The sequence below is a fragment of the Micrasema longulum genome, unplaced genomic scaffold (genome assembly GCF_059751315.1).
Source record: "Micrasema longulum isolate JH-2025_06_02 unplaced genomic scaffold, ASM5975131v1 h1tg001562l, whole genome shotgun sequence".
NCBI lineage: Eukaryota > Metazoa > Arthropoda > Insecta > Trichoptera > Brachycentridae > Micrasema > Micrasema longulum.
This window is the reverse complement of record NW_028278745.1, coordinates 204,742-228,744: the sequence shown is the minus strand read 5'-3', so window position 1 is coordinate 228,744 and position 24,003 is coordinate 204,742. Positions and strand designations below refer to the sequence as shown.

At 31.3% G+C, this 24,003-nt stretch overlaps 1 protein-coding gene across 3 annotated transcripts; it reads left to right on the top strand.

Annotated features, from left to right (window-relative positions):
* The first annotated feature begins 228 nt into the window (after positions 1–228).
* LOC148274881 (retinol dehydrogenase 14-like) lies at positions 229–22,824 on the top strand. 3 transcript variants are annotated; one of them, XM_088236497.1, is made up of 7 exons: positions 229–297; positions 6,076–6,239; positions 8,122–8,252; positions 17,757–17,955; positions 19,962–20,147; positions 22,201–22,310; positions 22,450–22,824. In XM_088236497.1, exons 2-7 carry the CDS (start codon positions 6,101–6,103, stop codon positions 22,642–22,644), a joined length of 960 nt encoding a protein of 319 aa, XP_088092623.1. In that variant the 5' UTR covers positions 229–297; positions 6,076–6,100; the 3' UTR covers positions 22,645–22,824. The 3 variants fall into 3 exon arrangements, with proteins under 3 accessions (XP_088092623.1, XP_088092624.1, XP_088092625.1); XM_088236498.1 differs by lacking the exon at positions 6,076–6,239; XM_088236499.1 differs by lacking the exons at positions 229–297; positions 6,076–6,239 and having other exon boundaries at positions 8,189–8,266.
* Positions 22,825–24,003: the final 1,179 nt, after the last annotated feature.

Sequence of the window (24,003 nt, the reverse complement as noted above, 5' to 3'; positions counted from 1 at the left end):
AGCTTTACAGTGATAACATTTACTAGATGTGTTAAAGTAGATATGTTTAGAATTTTACAAAACATGTACTTTTTATGAAATTAATCAATAAAAAAAAAAATATATAAAGCAATGATGTTCTAAAATGTATTATTTCTCGATTATGTTTAGTACAGATATGGAGGAAACACTCTGTGGCTAGTCTAACAGATTAAGTAATTGGACCTAAAAATCGCGAGTTATTCCATTATGCTATTTGTTAGATAACGTTCAGTTGTGAGTTGTGTTTAGGAGTTTTTAACTTTACAACTACTAAAGGTTTGTTGAATATTTCACTCATGCTCACAATATGTGTTATTTTTCTTGTTACATCATTATACGTTCATATCCAATGGTAGACACTAAGGGATTTTTTTACGGGAGACACAAAAAACCATCTAATGACTTTTTTTGTAAATGAAAGTGTATATTTTTTATGACAATTCGATCAATATGTATAGGTGTTACGATTTTACCATAAATTTAGACTGTCGAGTGTAAAAAAGCATAGAAAATGAAAAACATGATGTACTGAAAAATACCGTATTTTAAATAATTAGACACAAAACTCCAATATTGATTTTAACACAGACTAGCCCGCGGCCGATGATATAATAGGTATTTAACATATTACAGCAGACATGAATAACATTTTACAGAAGGGAATATATAACTCAGGGCTTATGACCTGCTATTGGCTGGTTTAAGTGGCCACTTTACACACTGTAACATTCACCATTTTGCCTATGTTTGAACATCCACTACTACTACTACTACTACTACCATCACGCCATTTCCCCGTAGGGGTAGGCAGAGAGAATGGACCGCCACACACGTCTATCCTGGCATACAATCCTAGCCTCTTCCACATTCATACATCTTGTCATACATGCCCTTCGGTTATGTCTGCTTTTGACATGACCAGACTTCAGATTTTGGTTTATCTGATCATGCCACGTCTTCCTTGGTCGTCTTCGTCTAACGTTGCCGTTAATTTTTGCCATATATACTTGTTTTACCATTCTCTCGTCGTCTATTCGTTCTACGTGACCAAACCATCTCAGAGACCCTTTCTTAATCTTATCAATTATGCTTGTCTCAGATTTACACTCTCGCCTGATTTCATCATTCGTAACCCTGTCATACATTGATTTCCCACACATTCGTCTAAGAGATCGCATTTCAACCGCGTTCACTCGGCTTTCATCCTTCCTCTGCCAGTTCCATGTTTCACTTCCATACATAAGTGTTGGGACTAAAACTCCTTTGTGCACTGCCAGTTTAGCTTCATATTTCTCATCCATATTTCTTCAATTCTTCCATTTGTTGATTTTAGTGAAGTTAAAGAGCTGAAACCTTTATTGTTGTGAAGAGATTCATCTGACTAAATTATTTCACATACTAGGCAACGCCTGAAAAAAAAAATTCAGTTTTTAAATTTCTTCTTGGCTTCATTACAATGTTTTAGTTTGTCCAAATGTTCGTAGACAAAAGACTGGATTTCACCCCCTCAGGAGTCAGTCATTAAGATTAACAAATTACAAGGATGGAGAGTACCTTAAATAAGGGAATATGGAAGTCTAGGCATTTACAGGGCTTATGACCTGTCATTGGCTGGTTTAAGTGGCCACTTTACACACTGTGTAACATTCACCATTTAAGATAACTTCTCATAGCTCCGTGTCCGGTAAAAAATTGGGTCGTTTCGAAAGTACTTTGGTGATGATGACGGAAGTTTGCCGCATCAGCCAGCGTTGGGAAAAACAATTTAGTGATTTTTTTTTTTTGAAGAAGCGCAGTAATGATCCTCCCAACGCTGCTGCGTATTTTGTTTTATACAGCGTAGCAACAATGGTGATTGGACTCATAAAGGTAATAAACCAAAATCAGTGATCGAACATCCCATTTCCAAGACAAACAAAAACGATTTTTTCCGAGTACCTTAGCCTTGTACATTAGAGTGGGCCAATAATGTATGAGGTTTTTTTATTTATTTAGACATCAAAGAAAAGGGGTCTAAAAAGTTGCATTTTAAATCACATTGAACGTAAAAAATATTTTTTAAAAAAATCCATACTACTTTTGGCCCTCAACCGAGGTTTGAAGTTTATCACTGTCTGAACATTTTGTTAATTATCTATATGGATAAAACTATTTTTTGTTAGTAAAGATATAACTTAATCACACTACTAATTCGAACACGTTTTAAAACTACCGAAATGCAAAAAGTTTACACTCCGCGGAACTGATTCCGTTGAGCGCCTGGCTAATATTGACGAAAACAATGGCTCATAAAAACAATGCTACCCATTTACTACAAAACAAAGTGCAACTCACGCCCTTAGATGCTTATTTAATAAGATTAAATGGACATTATAAAATTTAATTGGACTGATTTTCTTACTTAAATACGAAATGACAGCGGGTTTAGGGCAAAAAATTGACTTTTTCGAAAACTTCAAGCTCTGGTTGAGGGCCAAAAATAGTATCAAATATTTTTTAAATATTTTTTGCATTCCGAGTAATCCAAAAGGCAGCTTTTTAGACGCCTTTCATTTGAAAATTCGGAAAAAAATATTAGCGACCCACCCATAGGCAGAATGGTGAATGTTACACAGTGTGTCAAGTGGCCACATAAACCAGTTATATATTCCCTTCTGTAAAATGGTATTCATGTCTGCTGTAATATGTTAAATACCTATTATATCATCGGCCGCGGGGTAGTCTGTGTTAAAATCAATATTGGAGTTTTGTGTCTAATTATTTAAAATACGGTATTTTTCAGTACATCATGTTTTTCATTTTCCATGCTTTTTCAGAAACCTCGTATATACAATACACTCGACAGTCTAAATTTAGTAATCCAAAAGGCATCATTTTAGACCCTTTTCATTGCTAAATTCGGAAAAAAAATATCGGCCCACCCTTGTGTACATGGCACGTAAGGCTACTAAATGCAGGGGTCCAAAAATATATTTAAAAAAAAATAAAAAAATTAGAGTGTTTACAAACTTATTTGATCTGGGATTATGGAAAAATACATATTCAGCTTTATACTTCAAGCCAGATATGGCTCTGTACACAATGATAAAAATACTAACAATTTGGCATGATCCACTCCTTATAATATGTTGATAATTGATTGAAATGACAGAAAAACTTAAAAAATGCTTTGAGAATTTGATATGTTACTAATAATTATTGTGTAAACAAACGTTGTTATGCTGTTTGACAAGCATTTACAAATAATTTCAAGACATTTAATGTTATCGTTAGAAACATTTAAAATCTTGACAAAATATTTTATTTATTTATTTTAAAGAAACAAACAGTCGACAGTGATAAAGTAACATTAAAAAAAATACAGTTTAAAGACAGACCAGCAAAGTTTGTAAATAAGAATCATACATATTATTAAATTGTGTTACGACATATTTTGATGTAATCGTAGGAAATACCTTATTATTAATTTATTTATAAACTCCATATTTATCAATATCATTTCCTTATCCGCACCCAGTGGCGCATAGGGTACTGAATCGATACTCCAATTATAGCGTACCTCGATCGTTTTAGTATGTTCGGGTAAATTAAGAATACATTCCCGTGTGTGAAATAGAATCAGAATCTCGGACGAGTGTTTTCGACTCTCTCAGGTAAAATCCAGAAAAACGAAAATGGGTGGAAAAACCTCAGCAGTGGTTGGCGCATTTGCTTTTGATACTTAAGGTTCGATTCCAGGAGGGTCGACGTTAAATATTATTTATACGGTGGTTAACATTGCAATATTTCATTGTCCATGAAGCGTAAGGCTGATAACATTATCTTCCTGTAACAGATGCAAGAGGTACGCTGCATTTACTGTACCAATGCAGTGTCCCATGCACCATTAGATGCGGATAACGGTTTCATGATGATTATGAAGATTGATCATTTTTGTTACTCGAAGGTAGGATGATCAGTCTTACACTTCGGGTGCCAGTTCAAAAACAATGAAATATTTCGCAGTTGAACCACCTAATACTAATATTTTTATTTATTAAACCTTCAAGTACAAATAATAAGTACTTTGGCGGGCTTATTGCTGAAAGCGATATCTTCCGGCCTACCAAAAAACAGACTGGTCAAAAGAAGAGTTGGTAAAAAACAAATACTGAAAAATAAAAAAATTTAGGCATTCAAAATAACCTAATTAATGAAAAAAAACACCACATATTAATTTTAAAAAAGTACATTGTGTTATACAGATTAAAGGATGAGGAATTTGGAATCGGATCATGAGTTTGAAAGGAGAGAAAAAGGAACCAAGGAAAGAAAAGAGATAAAAAATTTTTTTTTTAAGAAAACAGTAAAATACAGGGTTCAGGATTCTGAGGATATATAGTAATGGGTTAAATATTTCATATCGACCTTCCTAGAAATCGAACCCGGGACCTTAAGCATGGTAGGTGAACGCGCCAACCACTGTAAGTACTACGAGGTGGATTTTTCCAATTTAATTTTCGCAATATTCATTTTTGTATCTATAAATTACGAAATAAAATTATTTGATGCCATTTATGAAGACATCTCACTTTTCGTAAATTTTTAGTTACCAACTTGTGCTAGAAACTCGATATTTTGGTTGTTCAACTAAAGCTGGCGCGTTCGCAAAACTCACACAAACGCATTTAGAATCTACAGGTGTTGATTTTAAATTATAATAAATGTGCCATCTTTATTGTTTATCAATAAGTGTGTATACTTTTTTCCTAATATTATTTGGACGGTGCATTTTATTTACACTGTATTAATTTTTATTATAATGAACACAAAATATTTAATAAAAAACATGCTTTTTTAAAATAAATAAATAAATTACATTTTCTTAAGTGATTGTTTTTTTTCGCTCTAATTCAAAAGAGATTTAAAAAATGTTTAATACAATATTAAGATTTTAAAAAGTAATCTTCTGTGCTTTAAAGTGTTTTTGTGTAAGTTTTGCGAAAGCGTCAGCACAAGATAATCGATCTATACATGATTTGATTAAATGAAAAAATATATTTATATATATAAGACATATTATTATATTTTTACGATTGAGAATCGCAGCGAAATTCAGACGAACGCAGAAGCATCCTGTGTATATTTTATTACCATATCATTAGCAGCTAACGAATCAATATTTGTCTATGTCACGCACATAGGCGCGTCTGAGCGCGAGAGAGACAAGATATTATTTTCAAAATGCGTATGCCGAACGCGCCAGCTTCAAATCCACCAGTATAACATAACAATGAATAAAAAAAACTAAAAATTAACAAATTTACTCATTAACATTTTGTATCCCGGAGCCGTGTAAACAATTGATTATATATAACCACGCGTTGTATCCCGGTCCCGTGTTTTCACGTGGTTTACCAGCTGTTCAAAAAAGTTAATTTTATTGACATTAGGTGACTTTTATTAGTACTTTTTCGCTGCTGGTAAACGACGTGAAAACACGGGACCGGGACACAACGCGTGGTTATTACAATCACTTGTTTACACGGCTCCGGGATACAAAGAACAAATAAAGGAGTGAGACGCTGGTAGGTATATGTGCGAAAATTGCAATGTGGCTTTCCATAAAGGCCAATGTTGGCAAAATTATCATACAAAAATGACGTATTAAATTGTTTCAAATAAATATGAGAAGTAAGAATTGATTTAACCTAGTATTTTTATAATTATGACACGTTTAAGAAACCCTTCACAAAGCATGAAATTTCACAAAAATCGGCCGGGCACAGGGTAAATTCCATGTGTTTTCGGCCGGTACTCAAAGTGTTAAGTTTATCCATTTTATTTCATTGAGTATTTTATTAAGTGGTTATTTTAATGAACTCGAAAGGTTAAACAATTTAAAAAAAACCTAATTTTGAGCGTTTTGAAGTGACTTTTAACTTACCTATATGAATAAGAAAGCTAAAAATCTTGTTGCGGGCGGTCACCAATGATTAGTAATGAAGAAAATTTTTTTCTCTATGGATTTATTAAATTCCGTTTTAAATTAATTTGATATGTTTTATGTTTCAGTTGACTTAAGGAATATTCAATTAAAATGTCCTGTAGCACAATTATCCTCTTTATAGTAGGTTCCTTGGGGCTTTTGAAAATCTATATCAAGGCTACAACTGGAATTTTCAAAGGCAAAGAAAGATTAGATGGAAAAACTGTTATAGTAACCGGGGCCAGCGCAGGTAAAGGAAACTTAAAACATATTGGGCCCTACTTATAAACCTGTAGCTCAATCACAAATAACTATCGACGCGCTTAAAAACATGCTAAGCATTTGAGCGATCGCAATGAACGATAATGAACATATTTAAATTTATTTCAACAGAGAGGGAAAACATATGGAAGAGTTGAGGAAATGTGGATGTTCAAACATGGGCAGAATGGTGAATGTAACACAGTGTGTAAAGTGGCCACTTAAAATTTTAATTTGAATAACTCCCTAGGGAGGAAATCCAGCCAGTCTGCAAGCATTTGGACATACTCAAACATTGTTGATAGTGAACATGCTTAAGTTATCGCACTCATTAGTCAACGCGTGTGTAATCTCTAAGTCTAAGTCAACGCTCGTGTTGGTTTGTTTTCCGTTTTCCTCATAAATAAATACAGTTCACTGGCGAAAAATCGGCGTTTACTATAAAAAATAATACAATATATTGCATTTGCAAAATAGTAAGGAGTATCTAATAGAAAAAGGTGAAAAATAAATTACAATTACAATGGCGACTGCTTTTCTTGACATTTGGCTTGTTAACTGCCGGTTAAATGCAATAAATAGCATGCTCAATAATAAATAAATACCAGCAATATTTTGAGTTTGTCCAAATTTTTGAAGACAGGGACTGGATTAAACTCCCTGGGGAGCTGTTTATATTAACGTATTACAACAGAGGTGAAGACAGTGAGTAAAGTGGCCACTTAAACCAGCCATTGACAGGTCATCAGCCCTGTAGATGCCTAGACTTCTATATTACCTTATCTTAAATGTTCTTCATCTCTGTTGTAATATGTTAATAAATAAACAGCAGTTTTGGAATATAAAACATATTTTTATATCGGTGAAATTCAAATATGTGATTGCGCAGCAGGATTGTACGTTGCAAAACGTAAATGTTTTGACATTTAATTAGGTGTTCACGGATGTTGCATTGTGATCGCGAATACGATAAACAACCATGGTGAGAAATCGTTATCACGTCGCTTATTAGCACGTCGATAATTATTTGTAATTGAGCTACTGGTATAAAGTTATGCCTAGAGATAGTGGTAAAATAAGGATGGGAATACCATCCTTATTCTATCACTATAAAAAGGATAATATTTCCATCCGTATTCTTCCACTATGCCTAGGCGTAACTTGATGCCAGGTTTACAAGTAAGGCCCATTCTAAATTTGTTGCAACAGAGAGGAAAAACATTTTTGAGATGGGAATATAGAAGTCTGGCATTTACAAGTTTTATAACCTGTCATTGGCTTGTTTTTTTGTATTTAAAAATAAAAATAAATATTTGCGTTCTAATGATCAACCTAAATATTTAATTTTGAGGGCTATTTTCAACGAGTTGTAAATAACTCACTATTAGAAAATGGGAATTAAGTTGGAGTAGAGTGGGATTCGAACCACTGATCATTGAGCCGTGAGCCCGAGACACTAGCCACGGGACTACAACGCGATTGATTAAATTCTGCATTTTATGTCAAAACTTTTGTAGCTTTCACTAATGTTACGAAGCTGATTTTTTGTGCGTAAAAGTAAAATTTAGAATGAATGAGTAACAAAAAAAAATCCTGAAAAAACCTTCCAGAATTAAAAAAAATAAATTAAACCGATTTGACCGAAAATTTTCAAAAACCCATTAAAAAATCAAAACTCTAAAACTACGCAAAATCGCGGAACATACATGGAGGAGATTCGGATGTTTGGAGTCCGCTGAGGATTTCGTAAGAAGGGGAGCTCGGGTGGTGATGCTGTCTAGAGATATACATAAATTGTATTATGGTACAATATTGTATTATGTTGAAATACAACGAGATTGTATTATGATGGATGAACTTTATTGTTGTAGGCCTCGGTTTGGAGTCTACTAAGGATTTCGCCAGAAGGGGAGCTCGAGTGGTGATGCTGTGTAGAGACATGGCCAAAGGAGAGAGGGTGAGAAAGGCTATCGCACAAGAAACTGGGAATGATAATCTTACGGTCAGTCAGTATAGGTACTATTAAATTATAATTAATTAATCCGTTTATTAATTTAAAGTTAATATTTCTCATTACCATACACCATTAATATATAATGAAGCAGTTGATTATTTTATTTTTTTAAAAGAAAAGAAATATTTACGTTCTTAAGATTTACTCAAATATTTAATTTTGAGGGTCATTTTCAACAAGTTGTAAATAACTCACTTTTAGAAAATGGGAATCGAGTTGGGGTAGAGTGGGATTCGAACCACAGACCTTTGGTCCGTGAGTCCGAGACACTAGCCACAGGACCACAACCCGATCTATAAATTAATAATAAATTAGTGAAAATTTTAAAATTAAGTGCTGCTTTTAAATCTTTTCAGGACTAAATTAATTCATGTAAATGAAAAAACAAACTATTTATTTTTGTTATTTTTAATGTTGTTTTATCATTTTTACTTTAGAAATGATTTATAGTTCATTTTGAAAAACAGTGGATATCAAACTGATAATCAACCGACAAAATTCATGTAAAATGTGTTGTTATCTAACAATATATATAACACCTGTGTTACAAATCATCAAGGTCGACAGACATTCGCTCCAAAACAAAAAAAAACAGCCAGAATCCCGCTATCAAAGTTAAAAATGAACTTTTCTGTTTAATATATTAAAATAAAATCCCTTTATATTGGTTTTGGTACATATACCACTTATATTTTTATAATTTGAAGAAGGCAAGGTGTTGCCGAAACTAGTTGGTTGTCAAATTGTAAAAATATCATCATCATCATCATTCCCTTTCCGCACCTAATAGGGCATAGGGCACTGGATTGTTACACCGATCGCAGCATATCTCGATAAATTTTATTTATTTTTGCTTTATTAGGTTAGTTCATATCATCTTAAGAACTAATATAAACTTTTAACAATATTACAATTTTCTTATAAAAAATTCTCGATAAAATATTTTTACAAATTGCTTTTAAATATTTCGATTTTTTCTATTTCCTTTATTTCTTCAGGTAACTCATTGTAAAGCCTCCATCCCTTGTACAATGCGTTTTGAGATCCTGTTTTTTTCCTTTTTTTATGTAACATGAAGGTAAGGTGACTATGAAATATTCTTGTGTGAAAATAGCCTTTTAAATAAATATTTCATATCAACCATCTCGGGAATCGAACCCGAGACCTCTTGCGTGGTAGGCAAACGCGCTGAACATTACACCACGAGGCTGACACAAGTGGTACACAAAAACAAAGTGATTTTATTTTAATACTAGCTGACCCGACAGACGTTGTCCTGCCCGAACGTTGGCTTGCCTTGGAAAAAGACTTTTAATAAAAATCTATCAATAGATAGGTAGGTATCTAGGTACTTGTTTGTGATTAAATTCCCAAACTAAAAATTGTTAATATTCAAATATTGCATTTAAGCAGGTACTTGTTTATGGGTGAATTCCAAAACATATTTTTAAAAAATATATATTTTTCCAAATATAGCATTTTGCAAACGTCAAACTTCGGTCTCCTCACCAACAGAGGGGTGTACTTATGTAGGAATACGATTTTTTTATGTATTCAAATTAGCATTATTTTAGTATTACCAAAAATACATTAAAAATAAATAAATGGGTAGAAAATATAAAGAATTTAAGGAAATAATCTGATTGAGATCCACTAAAAACAAATGCTGTTTGTAAACATTCAAAAACAAACTTTATTTTATACACAAAAAAAACATTTTCCAACACTTTCCATTTTTTGTAAATGCATTCTCCTCAAATGCAACCCTGGTAGATCGATGAATAAAACATTTATGCTCTTTACTTCTTTTTTACACAATAGATTGAAGATTTTAATATCTACGAACACGCACAGAGCAAAGATCTATATTTCTCTGAAAACTGCACGTAAATCGGTTAAGCCGTTTAGAAGAAGTTCAGTGACATCACACGTACAGAGGAATTATATATATATATAAAGATATTAAATAATAGTGTTCCACAAAGTAAGTGCTTCAAACATAAAAATAGTTTCTGTTTAATGCTTATTACTGACGGATACAAAACAAAAGACGTACTGAGGAGGTTAAAGTAATAAAAAATAAAAATTTTGATTTTAAATTTCGGTAGGTACTCGTAGAAAAAAATCTTTTAATTTGTAATGTTAAAATCAATTGTAACAAAACTATCTGCGATCTCACATATTCAGTACTTGATACAACAAATAAAATTAAATATCTTGGTGTATACATAGTCCAAAACTTAAAATGGAAAGACCATATTAGTGAACTAGTTAAACGAATTAGAAAATGTATTTACATATTTATTAGATTAAGAAATATTTTTAAAATCAATCATTTGAAAATAGCCTATTACTCAATTGTACAATCAATGCGCAGTAATTTACAATATTGTCTATGGTGCATGTTTTCAAGGTTGTGAAATTGTGTATTCCTACTCTCATCAATAATAACTTATCATTATGCTCATTTTCCATGCTATGGACGTTTTCATAAATAACTGTGTTTAGTTAAGATTAACATAATATTACCCGTAAAAACAACGCCCAATGTTTAAAAATAAGGCATTGCAATATAATACCAATAATATTTTGAGTTTGTCTAACTGCCTGAGATATGAACAACAACAACAGACCATCACGCCGTTTCCCCATAGGGGTAGGTAGAGAGGATAGAACGCTATATCACTCTGTCTTTGCATTCAGGCCTAGCTTCCTCTACATTCATACATCTTCTCACGCGCTAATTATTCCGACTTTTACATGTCCATCTGTAATTACTATTAAAAAAAAAAAAATCCTAATAAATTTCATAAAAAGTACGTGTTTTTGTACAATTCTAAACATATCTACTTTTACACATCTAGTAAATGTTATCACTGTAACTCTCCAAAAAAAGAGACTAACTCTTGTGCTTGGAGAGTGACTTACACTGTTTTAGTTGTTTATTTTTAGGAGTTTATATAATTTCAAATACGAGTACATGAGAAAAAAATAAAAACTAGGATACATAAAGAAAAAACATAAAACAATAATAGTTTCATACTAATCAAAATTGAATGTAGTTTTTATACGTGTTCAAAAAATTTATTTAGATTTACTTTAAATTTAATTATTGATATATTATTTTTAATAGTTTTTAGTTCATTGGGAAGATTATTATTATTTTGTACACCTTTGAAGACAAAGCTATTTATACATACATGGTATTTTTAATAAACCATTTATTCTTACAAATAACTGCCATAAAACAGGTTTTACCTAGTTGAAAATTCTTAATATTTTGAGTTTGCTCAAATTTTCGCTCCTAGGGAGTTTATTTAAATTAACGTATTACGACGAAGATGAAGAATATTTCAAAGAAGAAAATAAGCAAGTTAAGGCTTTTACAGGGCTCATAATCTGTCATTGGCTGGTTTAAGTGACCACTTTACACACCCTGTACAATCGACAGTCTGCCTACGTTTGAGAAAACGTATTTCATCAACCTTCCTTCTGTTACCCTTTTATCTAAAACATACATATTATCTTTATATATAGGTATTGTATAATTCTTCCATACGTGTGATGTCACTGAACTACTCGTAAACGGCTTAACCTATTTACGTGCGTGTTCGTAGATATTAAAATCTTCAATCTAATTCATTGAATTAATAATAGTCCAGATACCGCATACGCACATCAAACAGAAGGCGACTACACAACTCATAAGTGAGTAGGTTTACGTTTTTACTTTCTTTGTAGACGTCGCTCAGTACGCAACTCCTGATTTGAATTCAACTATGCCGTGTTGTGTTCTTTTAAAGTGTAGAAATACTGCTAGGATCTTAAAGAAACAGGATGGTACCACATTTCACGTGTAGTTAGCAAACGAATGTTTAAGTAGCAAATGCACTACTTAAAAGTTTCAGATTGTCGAAGAAACCAAATGGAAATTTCGTTATTGTTGCCAGGGTAGTGAATTTTGTTACCCTACTTTGCTCATCTAATAAAAGAACTAATGAAAATTAGACCTCGGATTAAACAACGCCGTGGGGGACATTTGAACGACATTATCTTTAAAACATAAAATATTATTTAACATGATATAAAAATATCCGTTTTATGTAAAATAAAATTTGTTTTATATTTTAAGTTCAAAGTTCGTTAATTCAATTACTCTTATTAACTCTTGTGTGGCTGTGATGTCACACTAGTCGACATAGGACACAAGACTTGATACATCTCTCTTATTTTTTTAAATGATGAATTCGTATTTTTTGTTATCTTCAAATGGACATTTTCACACCCGATTTAGAAAGTAAAATTTGTATAACTATGCTAAATGTTAATACAAAAAATATTAATCCTTGCTACGCGAAGAATGAATGTCCGCGAATTCAGCACTACGTCTATACAGATACCTTATACAAGAGAGAGCACGAAGATTTAAATCATAACAAGAAAGATAGAGACGCTGTTCGGCGGCGGGTGTCGTCTAAGACAGTCTTCAGTCAGTTGATGACAATGATTGGGGACCCACGCGCGTAACATGAGTGGCGTATTTGTGGTTTTTAATTTATTTTGCTATAACAGGGCTAAATTATAAGGTTATTCTCAATTATTATTAAAAAAAAAATTACTAAACAGTATGTCTCCATTTTTTTCATTTTTTTCAAATGTCTGAACTTTAGATTATTCCGTCTTTTACAAGTGGTAACACGATTTTATATCACCGCGCGTAAAGGGATTATTTACCACAGTCTTTTAAGAGTTAAATGACCCTTTACTGATCTACTCTGTTGTGTCAATCAATGTTTCGGCGTGCACAATACAATTTTAGAGAAATTAACAGATTGCTTGTTTTTTTACCTTACATTTGTGTTATGATTATTTGATTCCCATCAAGCAACATTACGGGGCGACATCACGAATGTGCGCGGCGAAAATAGGGCATAGTGTGAGATTATTGGACACAGTCCAATGTATTCAAATATGATTCTACGCTTCTTCTGGACTATTCTTAATTCTATGATCTAATTTCTAAAAAAAAGTAAAAAGCAGAAATGTTTTTTTCATCACCTACCAGGGTTGCATTCGACGAGAATGCATATACAAAAAAAATGGAAGGATGAGGTTTTTTGTGTGTAAAAAAAGTTAGTTTTTGAATGTTTACAAACAGCATTCGCTTTTAATAGATCCCAATCAGATTCTTTCTTTTTACTCCCGATAATTTCTACCTATTTGTTTATTTTAATGAATTTTTAGTAACGATAAAATAATGTCAATTAATCAATTGATTTTTGAAAATCGCATTCCTACCTAGTACACCCCTTATGGTAGAAAAGCAGAGTTTGACATTTGCAAAAAAAATCTATATTTAAAAATAAAATATTTTGTGTTTCGGAATCCAACCAGAAACAAGTACCTAGGTACGTACCTAAATTCAATATTTGAATATTTATAATTTTTCGTTTTGGAATTTGCGAAAACGAAAAACGTTTGCGGAACCAGCTGATAGCAGGCAAGCTAACAATCGGCCAGGACGTCTGCCGGGTCCGCTAGTATTGTATAAAAGATGAAACCTTTATTGATAGCAAAAAATATTCACTTACATGATTACTTAAACATTATATTGGAGACAAATTCAAAATCATCATTAAAAAGTAAATTATGTTAAAAAAGATATTACAATATCGTCGTGATTGTAAAACAACGGATGTGCGAAAAATTCGTCATTGACTTTCTTTTATATTTTATTAACATAAACGGCAAATCTGCCTTTCACAAAAATTTATAACACTAACATATTTGGCTTAATATTTTTATTTTTTTTTAAACTTAAATTTTCTTTATACCTAAGATTTATAAAAAAAAATTAACCTAAAAATTTTACAAGATTTATATTTAAAAAAATAACTTTAAAATTATACGGCATATTCAGTAGAAAGTTTAAATAATAAAACATTCTACAGTAATACAACAAGAAAATCATAAGTACTGTTTCACACAGCTGGGCAAAGTGAACAAAAAACTGTATATATTATGAAATGCATAAATAAATAAATATAATTACCATTCACCATCATTAAAAAGTTCAAAAGGTTTGTTCTTTAGGAACAATACCCTACACTAAATATATCAGATACGTGAGAATAACTATTTCCGAGTTCATGAAGTTTGTTTAATACGGCATTACAAGTATACACTGTCCGTGAATTGTTGCTACGGTGGCACCTGTCTAGTCATTCTTCGAGGCACCCTGAAGTTGATGAGAGGTAATAGTTATGGGCAATCCCATATTGAATTTACAATTTTGAATAAATTTTCAAAGTCCATAATTTTTATTTTATCGTTAAGTTTTAACAAATTTAATTTGATATCGAAAAGGTTCTATAAAGGCTTTATATTCTAGGCTTAAAAATATATATATATATATATGCATAACTAACCTAAATATAAAATGATATACTTTTGTACTTATCAAAATGTAACCTTTAACATATTAATACATAGGACGCGCCCTATAGAGTAAAATATTAAAAAAAGTAGTGAAACGAAAACGTACCTATAGTTATTGAGTTTGTTTATTTATACCGGGGTTGCATTTAACGATCATGCACATGCTACAACAAACTGGAGGATACTCATTTTCGGTATATTATAAAAAGTTTATAAATGTATTTTTTTAAAATTTATTTTTAAATTATTATTTTTTTGTTTTTTTACAATAAACATAAGTTTATAAAGAGAGTATTAAAAAAATAAAGCATAATTACATAGTAATGAAATAGATATAAATAGTAAAAATAGTAAACAATAAACATTTGTTGAATTCCAATCTGATTTTTTCTTTAAATTCCTTATAATTTCGACCTATTGATTTATTTTTACTAGTTTTCGGGGAATCCAAAAAAACATTAATACGCATTTATTATATTTTAAAATCGTATTCATATCTATATTATATATTAGTATTATCGAGTCTTTTTTTTAAAATCAAAAACCTTGTTCCAATAAAGGATTTTTTTAAATGTATGAAGCCTATGTAAAAACTAAAATATGTTATATGCAACTACTATCGGGAACAGGAAATCAAAATGATATAAACAGACTCAAAGACAGCAAAATAAAACATTAAAGTTAGTATATGACCTATCCTATCTAACAACAACCAAAGAACTTTTTAAACAAACTAAACAATTAAATGTAACTGAACTCTTTAAACTAGGATCCTTAAAACTTATTCATAAATTAGCCACCGATGTAATTGTAGACGAATAATTAAAAATTGAAAAAAAACTGTAGTAAACATGAACACAATAAGAGAATATCAGAAACATATAATATTCAACCCTTTAAAACGAGAAAAGGACAATCGAGACTTATAAACCACGGACTTAAATTACACAATAAACTACCAGACAAAACAAAACAAAAGACTCAGACAACCTTTACAAAATATGTTAAAAATGTTATTATTAACTGTAGAATGTGAATTTTAAAAGTAAAAATATTTTGTTAAATGTTTGTAGCCTGTAAGGGTTTATCAATGAAAAATTTTAATAAAAAAATAAAAAAATCCGTACAGCCCTGTAAATAAGAATAGTTTCTCAATTGCGCCGCCAGGCGTAGTTTGTATCAGCAAAAAATAATATTCATATTTGAATATGGATTGTTTAAGTTTTGTTAATCACTTACGAGTACACAGCTTCACAGTTGGCCGTCTCACCATGGAAAATAAGGGTCGGGTTCGGATGAAAAGTCAACAACTCTTTTATTTGTAGAGGTATATTTTAAAAAAAATACCCGAATATGAAATAGTCTTAAAAGCTTCAAACGAAATTAATTTTATTACGATATTTTTATTTTCATACAGTAAAATATTAAAAATAACATTTGACGGGAAAACAAATTCCCACGCGGGTGCGGGGAGAGAGATAGCGGGAGCGAAGCCCTAGGGCTTCTACGATGTATTTATTTTTAATATTAATTAATTTTATTATATATGGTAAATATCTTTGATATGCGGTATGCAATGTCAATCAGTCACAATCCCAACAAATAAAATGGATCAGAAATGGAAGCCACTAACCTGGTTCGTTCTTGATGGAAATGCGGTCCGACTAGTCAATTGCGAGCGGCACCAACACCAGGACAGGCCCCCGATCTGGAGCTGAACACTGGTGGTTGGTGGAAACAAATGGTGATGCGGCACACGTTTGGCGAAAAAATATACTACACGAGGCCTTAATGTGGCAGGTTATTAAAGGATACTGGAGGGGGGAAGTGAACGGTTGTTGTGGGTAAAAAATATTGGAGTGTAACAATAATCGACAAATGCATAACCACATAATTCGCAACCAACATTGAAAATATAAAAAATGTTATATTATTTATTTTATTTTATTTATTTATTTATTCACACTTTTTATCAAAATACAATTCCATGTTCACTGTTTATTGTTTCAACATTTACTTTGTGGAAAACATTTTGAATTTATTTAAAATAAAACACTTTGTAAATTTACTAAACAAGAGTTTAATACATTAAAACAAAACTAGTTTCGGGTAATCAGTATTACCAATCCTCAGGTGTAAATATAAACTAAACTAAAATACATACACAGATTAATACTCAGGTACTGATAGGGTCGGGCGGAAGGGGGAAGGCAATGTGAGGTGTATCAGTATTATGAATAAATGATCAATAATTAATTACTAAATAATTCGAAAATATTTTTCACAAAAAGTCTACATTTGAAACCGCCATAGATAGCAGTTTTTGGTTTACTGACTTTTATCACATTTATCATAATTACTTCGTGATAGGAACATTATGTCAGCTAATTTTTATAAATGTTTTTTGTAAATGCCTAGACTACAAAACATTATAAATGTAAAGCTTGGGAGACGTGAGTAACTTGCAAAAGTCTTGATGAACTTATTAAAAAAAAGTTTATTGTAGAATAATTTCAATGTATATATACAGAAAAAATGTTTTAGTTGTTTTATGATGTTCAAAAGATGAAATTTCAGATACATATATAATAAATTATTATGAAAATAAAACTTAGTTATAAGTGTAACACAATTTTATTCTTTTACAAGAATTGTTTTATATCATATATATATTATGTTACGAAGTGAATGCTGATTAAATTTAAAAAAAAAAAAACATGTATTTTTTTTTATATATCTGTTCGTCCAAAGTTTAATAAGAAATTAACTTTTAAAGTGATAAAGTGAACAGATTTAAAATTGTATCAGTAAAAAAATACAGTTTGTGCCATTGAAAAAAAGTAGTATATTTACTTTATTTAAAATTCTAACATTATTTTTCAGTTTGACTCTTAAATTAAAAATATATTAAAATATGTCAGTAGCAATATTGGTAACAATCACGTATATGCCGTTGTTCTACCATTTTCCATAGTGCGTCTCTCGATCTGCGCCACGGCGCCGGCGCCTGTCATGAATGGGACGATGATAATTTATAAAACTTTTTGATTTCAGCTGAAACGAGTGGACTTCACGTCACTGGCAAGCGTAAGAAGTTGTGCTAAAGAAATTTTAGCAGAGGAATCTAGAATCGATGTCCTTCTTAACAACGCCGGGTCTGGAGGGATGCAGACGAAAATTACTGATGATGGAATGGAAATACTCATGCAGTCCAATCACTTCGGGCCTTTTCTGTTTACTAATATTCTACTGGGTAATAATATTCCTCTTTCATATTATCTGGGGACCAGAGTCCCGATTACAATGGTGGTTAGGCCGTTTAAAAATGCGTCACAGCGTAAATAAATTCCTATGCCTGTCTCCTTTTCTCTCGCCAACTTGAATCCTGTCCCTATCGCACCTACAAAAAAACTAAAACTCCATTAATATACACGTAAATCGCCAAATCGATTTCGGTATACCGCATCGCGTAAAAATAAAAATACAATTAATAATAAACTTAATTTAAATTTATGTGACAAAGAAGAGACCATTAGTGTGGAGTTTTGTTGCTATTTTCAAGAGGAACCAAAAATCTACAAAAGGTCAATCCATCCCAACTCCTTTCCTATTAATTTCAATTTTGCGCTGTGACAAATATAAATTTATATGCCTACTGTCGAGAGCCTTACGCATCGCCAAAAGGTAATCTAACATATATCTACAAAGTAAAATTAAATTTTCTGTATGAAAAGCAGAATACGCATACTATTTTTTTAATAGACAGTATTTAATTTTAATTTTAAAAAAAAATTAAATTAACGTGATTTTTTAATAAGAAAAAAAATAAAAGAGAAAAAAAATATATTTGCATTCTTATGATTTACCCGAATATTTCATTTTGAGGACCATTTTCAAAAAACGGAAATCGAGTTGGGGTGGAGTGGGATTCGAACCACGGACCTTTGGTCCGTGAGTCCGAGACACTAGCTACTGGACCACAACCCGATTTTCCTATTGTCTATAAAGCAAAACAGATTTTATTTTCTATGAAAAATTAAATATTTATGTAATAGTGTTTAATGATGAGTTACGGACGAAGATGCTAAAAAAAATTGAACAAATATACACATTTTCATACAGAAAACTCGATTTTACTTTACGGACAATAAATTAAAGATAACTCTGTTCACTTTCCATTGTAAACGGGCCCAAGGGGTGGTATTCTTAATCTTCTCTACCCCCTAGAGAGTGGTAAATTTGGGAACTTTTATTTTTTTAATGCGACGATACTTTTCTTCATGTAATGGCCACACTGATGATTAAACATCAAATGATGTCTAGAACTGTTAAAAAAACTGAAAAAAATTAATACGGTTTGGTCAATTTAACCTAACTGTTTTAGGTAACGCTTAAGGTAACAATAATGTTCTAAATAAAAATTATCACGTTGTGTTCATATTTTGCACTTCACGTGTCCATATTTTTTAACGTTAATTTATCAGTGTGGCCAGACATGAAGAAAAGTGTAAACGCACGCAAAAAATGAAAATCCTCAAATTAATCACTATCTTGAGGGTAGAAAAGATTTATAAACCACCCCTTGGGGTTCCTGAACGACCCGTGTCAGTCAACTATTTTTATTTATTTATTTTATTTTTATTTATTAAGGAAAAACAACAGTTGTTATATAAGAATATAAAATATAAAAAAATAGTACATACATCCAGTTAAAGTTTTTCACAAATAAAATGAGAGAACACGTTACACAGTAAAGAGAAAAATAATATATTTTATAAGACATGAGAAAAAAAAGAGGTCTTAAGAAGGTTAAGGGATGAGGAAATAGAGTGGAGGAGTGGAGGAGAGGGATTTTCATAATATAGTTAACCAATTCAAAATTTTGATATTATAATAAAATAAACATAATTAAAGGAACATAAACTTATTACACACTCACAAATGTTTTATTTTACGGTGTTTCAAAAAGTTTTTTTTTGAAGTCACAAAATTTTGTATTAAAAATATCTAAATGGGGACCAAGTAAATTTAATTTGGAGCAGCTACGATAAATAAACGAGTTTTGTATAGATTTTTTTTTGGCAATAAATTATAGAAAAAATGAACTTGTCGTGTTGACTTTAAGGGACAATTGATTGAAATACGCTCCAAGAGATATGGACTATCGATAAAATTGTTTAAAATTTTGAAGAGGAAAACAGCAACAAATCAATTTTAAAAAATATGGCTCGATTCAAAATGTTAATTTCTGTTTTTCAGGTCGAATAAAAGAGTCTGCACCCAGTCGTATTGTAAACGTATCTTCATTGGCTCATAAACTAGCTAACTTGGATTTGGATCGCTTAGACATGAGTAATACCAGCAGTGAAACGATTATTTACTCTAATTCTAAACTTGCCAATATATATTTTACTGTAGAACTAGCTGATAAACTCAGAGGAAAAGGTAATTACTTTTTAAGGATTTTGAAATTTTATTATGAGGTAGAAACACAAGCATTAATGACTAAATTAACATATTACAGTAGGAGTCACCCGAAAATTAATTTTCAGTGTGAGCCCACTATCGTATTAAGGACACTGCAGAAATCGAATCATACATTTCATGTATGTATAAAATTAATAATGTAAACATTAAATTGACTATTAACAAACAGCTGATATGAGCGGATCTAAAATCGCTGAGAAACACGGAATTAGTACATGACCTCAAAATCCTATCACAAAGTAAAATGAACACTGGACAATACATAAGTGAAAGCGTTTTCAGTTTCAACACGTAATTCATACACTGCAGTTACAGTATGTAGTTTGGACAGCCACAGTGATATCCAACATATAGTCCAGTTCAGTGTTCAGTGATTCAACATTAAATGTCTACACAGTTACTCTCTCTATTTCACATAATTTTCTTCTGTCACCTCCAACTGCGCAGGAGCTCCCATTCATACCATGCATTCGTTTCTACACTATAACAGTGATGTGGGGTCATAAGACATGTAATTGCCTAGACTTCCATATTCTCTTCTTGTAAGGTAGGGTGCTTTGATGCTTGTCGCTTAGAGTAAAACAAACCCATATTCGATATATTAGTTTATTGTTAAGAGAGGGAGAAACTATCGTGGAATGAGTTTGCCAGGGTATGTGGGTATGCAGATACTGTAAATATGTTGTTTTTGCCAATCAACATACATACTCGAAAACGATTTCCATCTCTGTTGTTACGAGTATATCGCACCCCCGCCAATACGCTGTGGTATGTTTAAATCGGCCATTTTGGAGGAGAGCACGTTATTTTTATTTTTTTAACGCAACTTACTCGATGTACATTGATTGGTTTTATAATGTCAAGTATTTATAATGGTATTCGCTGATTTGTCTGTTGATATATGAAAAAAAACAATGAAGCATTATAATATTTGCCATGATCTTTGATTTTTTAAAAACCAACACAGTTATATTATTAAACAAAACATATAGAGAATAACAACAAATAACAAGACCAATTATGGGTTTCATGAAAGAACAAAACTATAAAAAACAAAACGTACAGTTCGCTAGGAGTGAAAGGAAGTGGGATGGGAAAATAGGAAAGGAAGAGAAGGAAGAAGACAGAGTAAGCAAATACAAAACAATGCAAGAAGAAACAAAAATGAAATATATCTACACATACAACAAACATACATACATATACATACACACACATCCATATACCTATGTATATACATATACACACATCAACATATATGTATACACAAATACACATACGTAGATACATACGCGTACATATATATAATTAATAATAAAAGAAAGAAAACCAATAAATCAAACTAAAAATAGCAACTAAAAATTTAGCTTTTGTGACGTCTCCGTCGCAATTTTGATATGTTTTAAAAACAATATTTTGTTTCGTTGAAAAGATCTATAGTTCTAAAGTTTTTATCGTACGACGCGACATGCATACTCGATAAATGTTTTCTTTTTTACCCAAAGGTGAAAAAATATGATTAAGTCTTTTGAATCTGTGTATTCTAACTTTAATAGTTAGTTTTATTAATTTAGTTATTTCAGATTTTACATGAATAAACCTGCTTTTGAACAATTTTTGGATCTTTAAGAGAACTGATTCCACAGTGTTTTGCTGCATGTACATTATTAGGAAAATTATCATTTGTTTTGCAATCCAAATGTTAATAAATTTGTTTTGTATATTTTCAATTCTGTTTGCACGACAATCATTAATAGGATTCCATATAATTGAACCGAATTCAAGTGCACATATGAAAAATGCAATATTAATAAAACATTTTACTCCATTGATTTTTAAAAAATACTGAAGCTAGAAATATATCTCGAACAAAAAAACATCAGTGACATACGTCAGTATTTTTCAAAGAAAGAGAAATATTTATGACAGTGTAATTCTAGGGTTTCGATATTTTAATCTTGAAAACTCCATTTTATGTGGCAAATACGATTAATTAAAATTGTTGTTTTAGGAGTAACGGTGAACAGTTTACACCCTGGAGTTGTGTTGACAGAAATAATCAGAAATGCTCCATCATACTTCCAAATGATTTGGAATACTTTGGTGTGGATGTTTTGTAAGGTAATTGCGATGAAATGTAATTTTATGACTTGCTTCTAAATTCATACGAGATAATTATTTTACAATCTGCATTTAATTGAAATTGTATACCTTTTAAAATACGCCTTCTGTCTAATGACTGTTACGTGTTTGCTTATAGAGCGCCTGGGAAGGAGCGCAGACCCAGATCTTCCTGTGCGTATCCCGATCTGTGGACAATGTAACGGGAGAGTACTTTTCTGACTGCAAGTCTGTATCTACGACCTCAGCCGCAAGGGACAGGAAAAAGTCCGCCAAACTCTGGGAGCTTAGTGAGCGAGCGGTCAAGCTACAGGCCAGCGAGAGGCACTACTAAAATACGTCGACTCTTGGACTTCAATTGACAAGCTGTCAAATTAAAACTGATTGACAAGATCAATAATGCCGAGGACACTGTTTGAGAAAATAGTGCCGTTTTTCAAAAAATACCTAAAGAATGGCGTTCAAGGCATACTTTCAACCTTGAGGAAAACATTAAAAAACAATTCAAACATTATAAGATATTTTCCTTTATCACACTCGACATATCTATACAATCCTTACAGGACACTGCAGATTGAATTAATCCCTTGCTAGAATGAACCTTTAAATTAGAACAAAGAAATGAGAATGAGAAAATGTTGCAACAGAGAGGGAAAACCTTATTATGAATAACTCCAGTCTGCATTTGGTTTGGACATACTCAAAACATTCAAGAATGAACCTTTCTAAAACTCTACATGTAGGTTCTGCAATACAGATGATTTTAATTTCAATTTTATTTATTCATATATATGTACATTACAAAATGGAATGTCTGAATTCATACATAAAGAAATAATGAAAATAATCAGGTACATAATCAGGTATATAAAAATATCACATAAGTATACATAATATCCAGAGAATAATATGTTTAAAAAGTAAGAGAATCTTCTATCTTCTATCTTCTTCTTCTAACAATTTACATGTATAAAAATGAATCAATCAATCACAACCGTGTTGTGTCTCGCAAAAACTCAGAAATGGCTAGACAGATTTACATGCGGTTTTTTGCAAACTTTCTAATTCACGTACTTACAGCTTGGGCGTATCTTAGGTTTACAAATAATAACATCTTCAATATATTGAGTAGAAAAAAAGTTAGAAGCATTTATGTGTTTTCATCGATTTTTCAGGGTTGCATTCGACTGAAATGCATTTTCCAGAAAATTTGGAGAATGTTATTTTTTGTAAATTAAAAAGTTTGTATTTTAACGTTTACAAACATCAAATATTTTCAATGGATACTGGATTGATTAATTTCCTAACAATTTCTTAATTTCTACATGTTAACATATTTTTAATGGATTTTTAGTCTTGGAGTATTTATTTATTTATTTATTTTATTTTATTTGGGAAATCAACAGTTCTACATACATATTTTTAGTAAACAAACAGATATAGTGTATAAACTCAGAACTAATAACAGATTTCCACATAGTATACAAAGTTAGTAAAGAAAATATTACATATCAAATAAATACATACAATTTATACATACATACAATTTATACATATAAAAATGTTATTTTCATGTACTCAATAATTAAGGACAAAAATGCTTGAAGAGAGGATAAGGAGGGGAGGGGAGATGTACATATTTATTATTATAATGTCTACTAAGTTACATAATACATTTTTAGTATAAATTTTA

Excerpts from the sequence above, each read along its gene's own strand:
- LOC148274881 (XM_088236497.1), top strand. The coding sequence starts at position 6,101 with ATGTCCTGTAGCACAATTATCCTCTTTATAGTAGGTTCCTTGGGGCTT. Across the intron at positions 6,240-8,121 it reads AGTAACCGGGGCCAGCGCAG|GCCTCGGTTTGGAGTCTACT; the intron begins GTAAAGGAAACT and ends TTATTGTTGTAG. Across the intron at positions 20,148-22,200 it reads TGATAAACTCAGAGGAAAAG|GAGTAACGGTGAACAGTTTA; the intron begins GTAATTACTTTT and ends TTGTTGTTTTAG.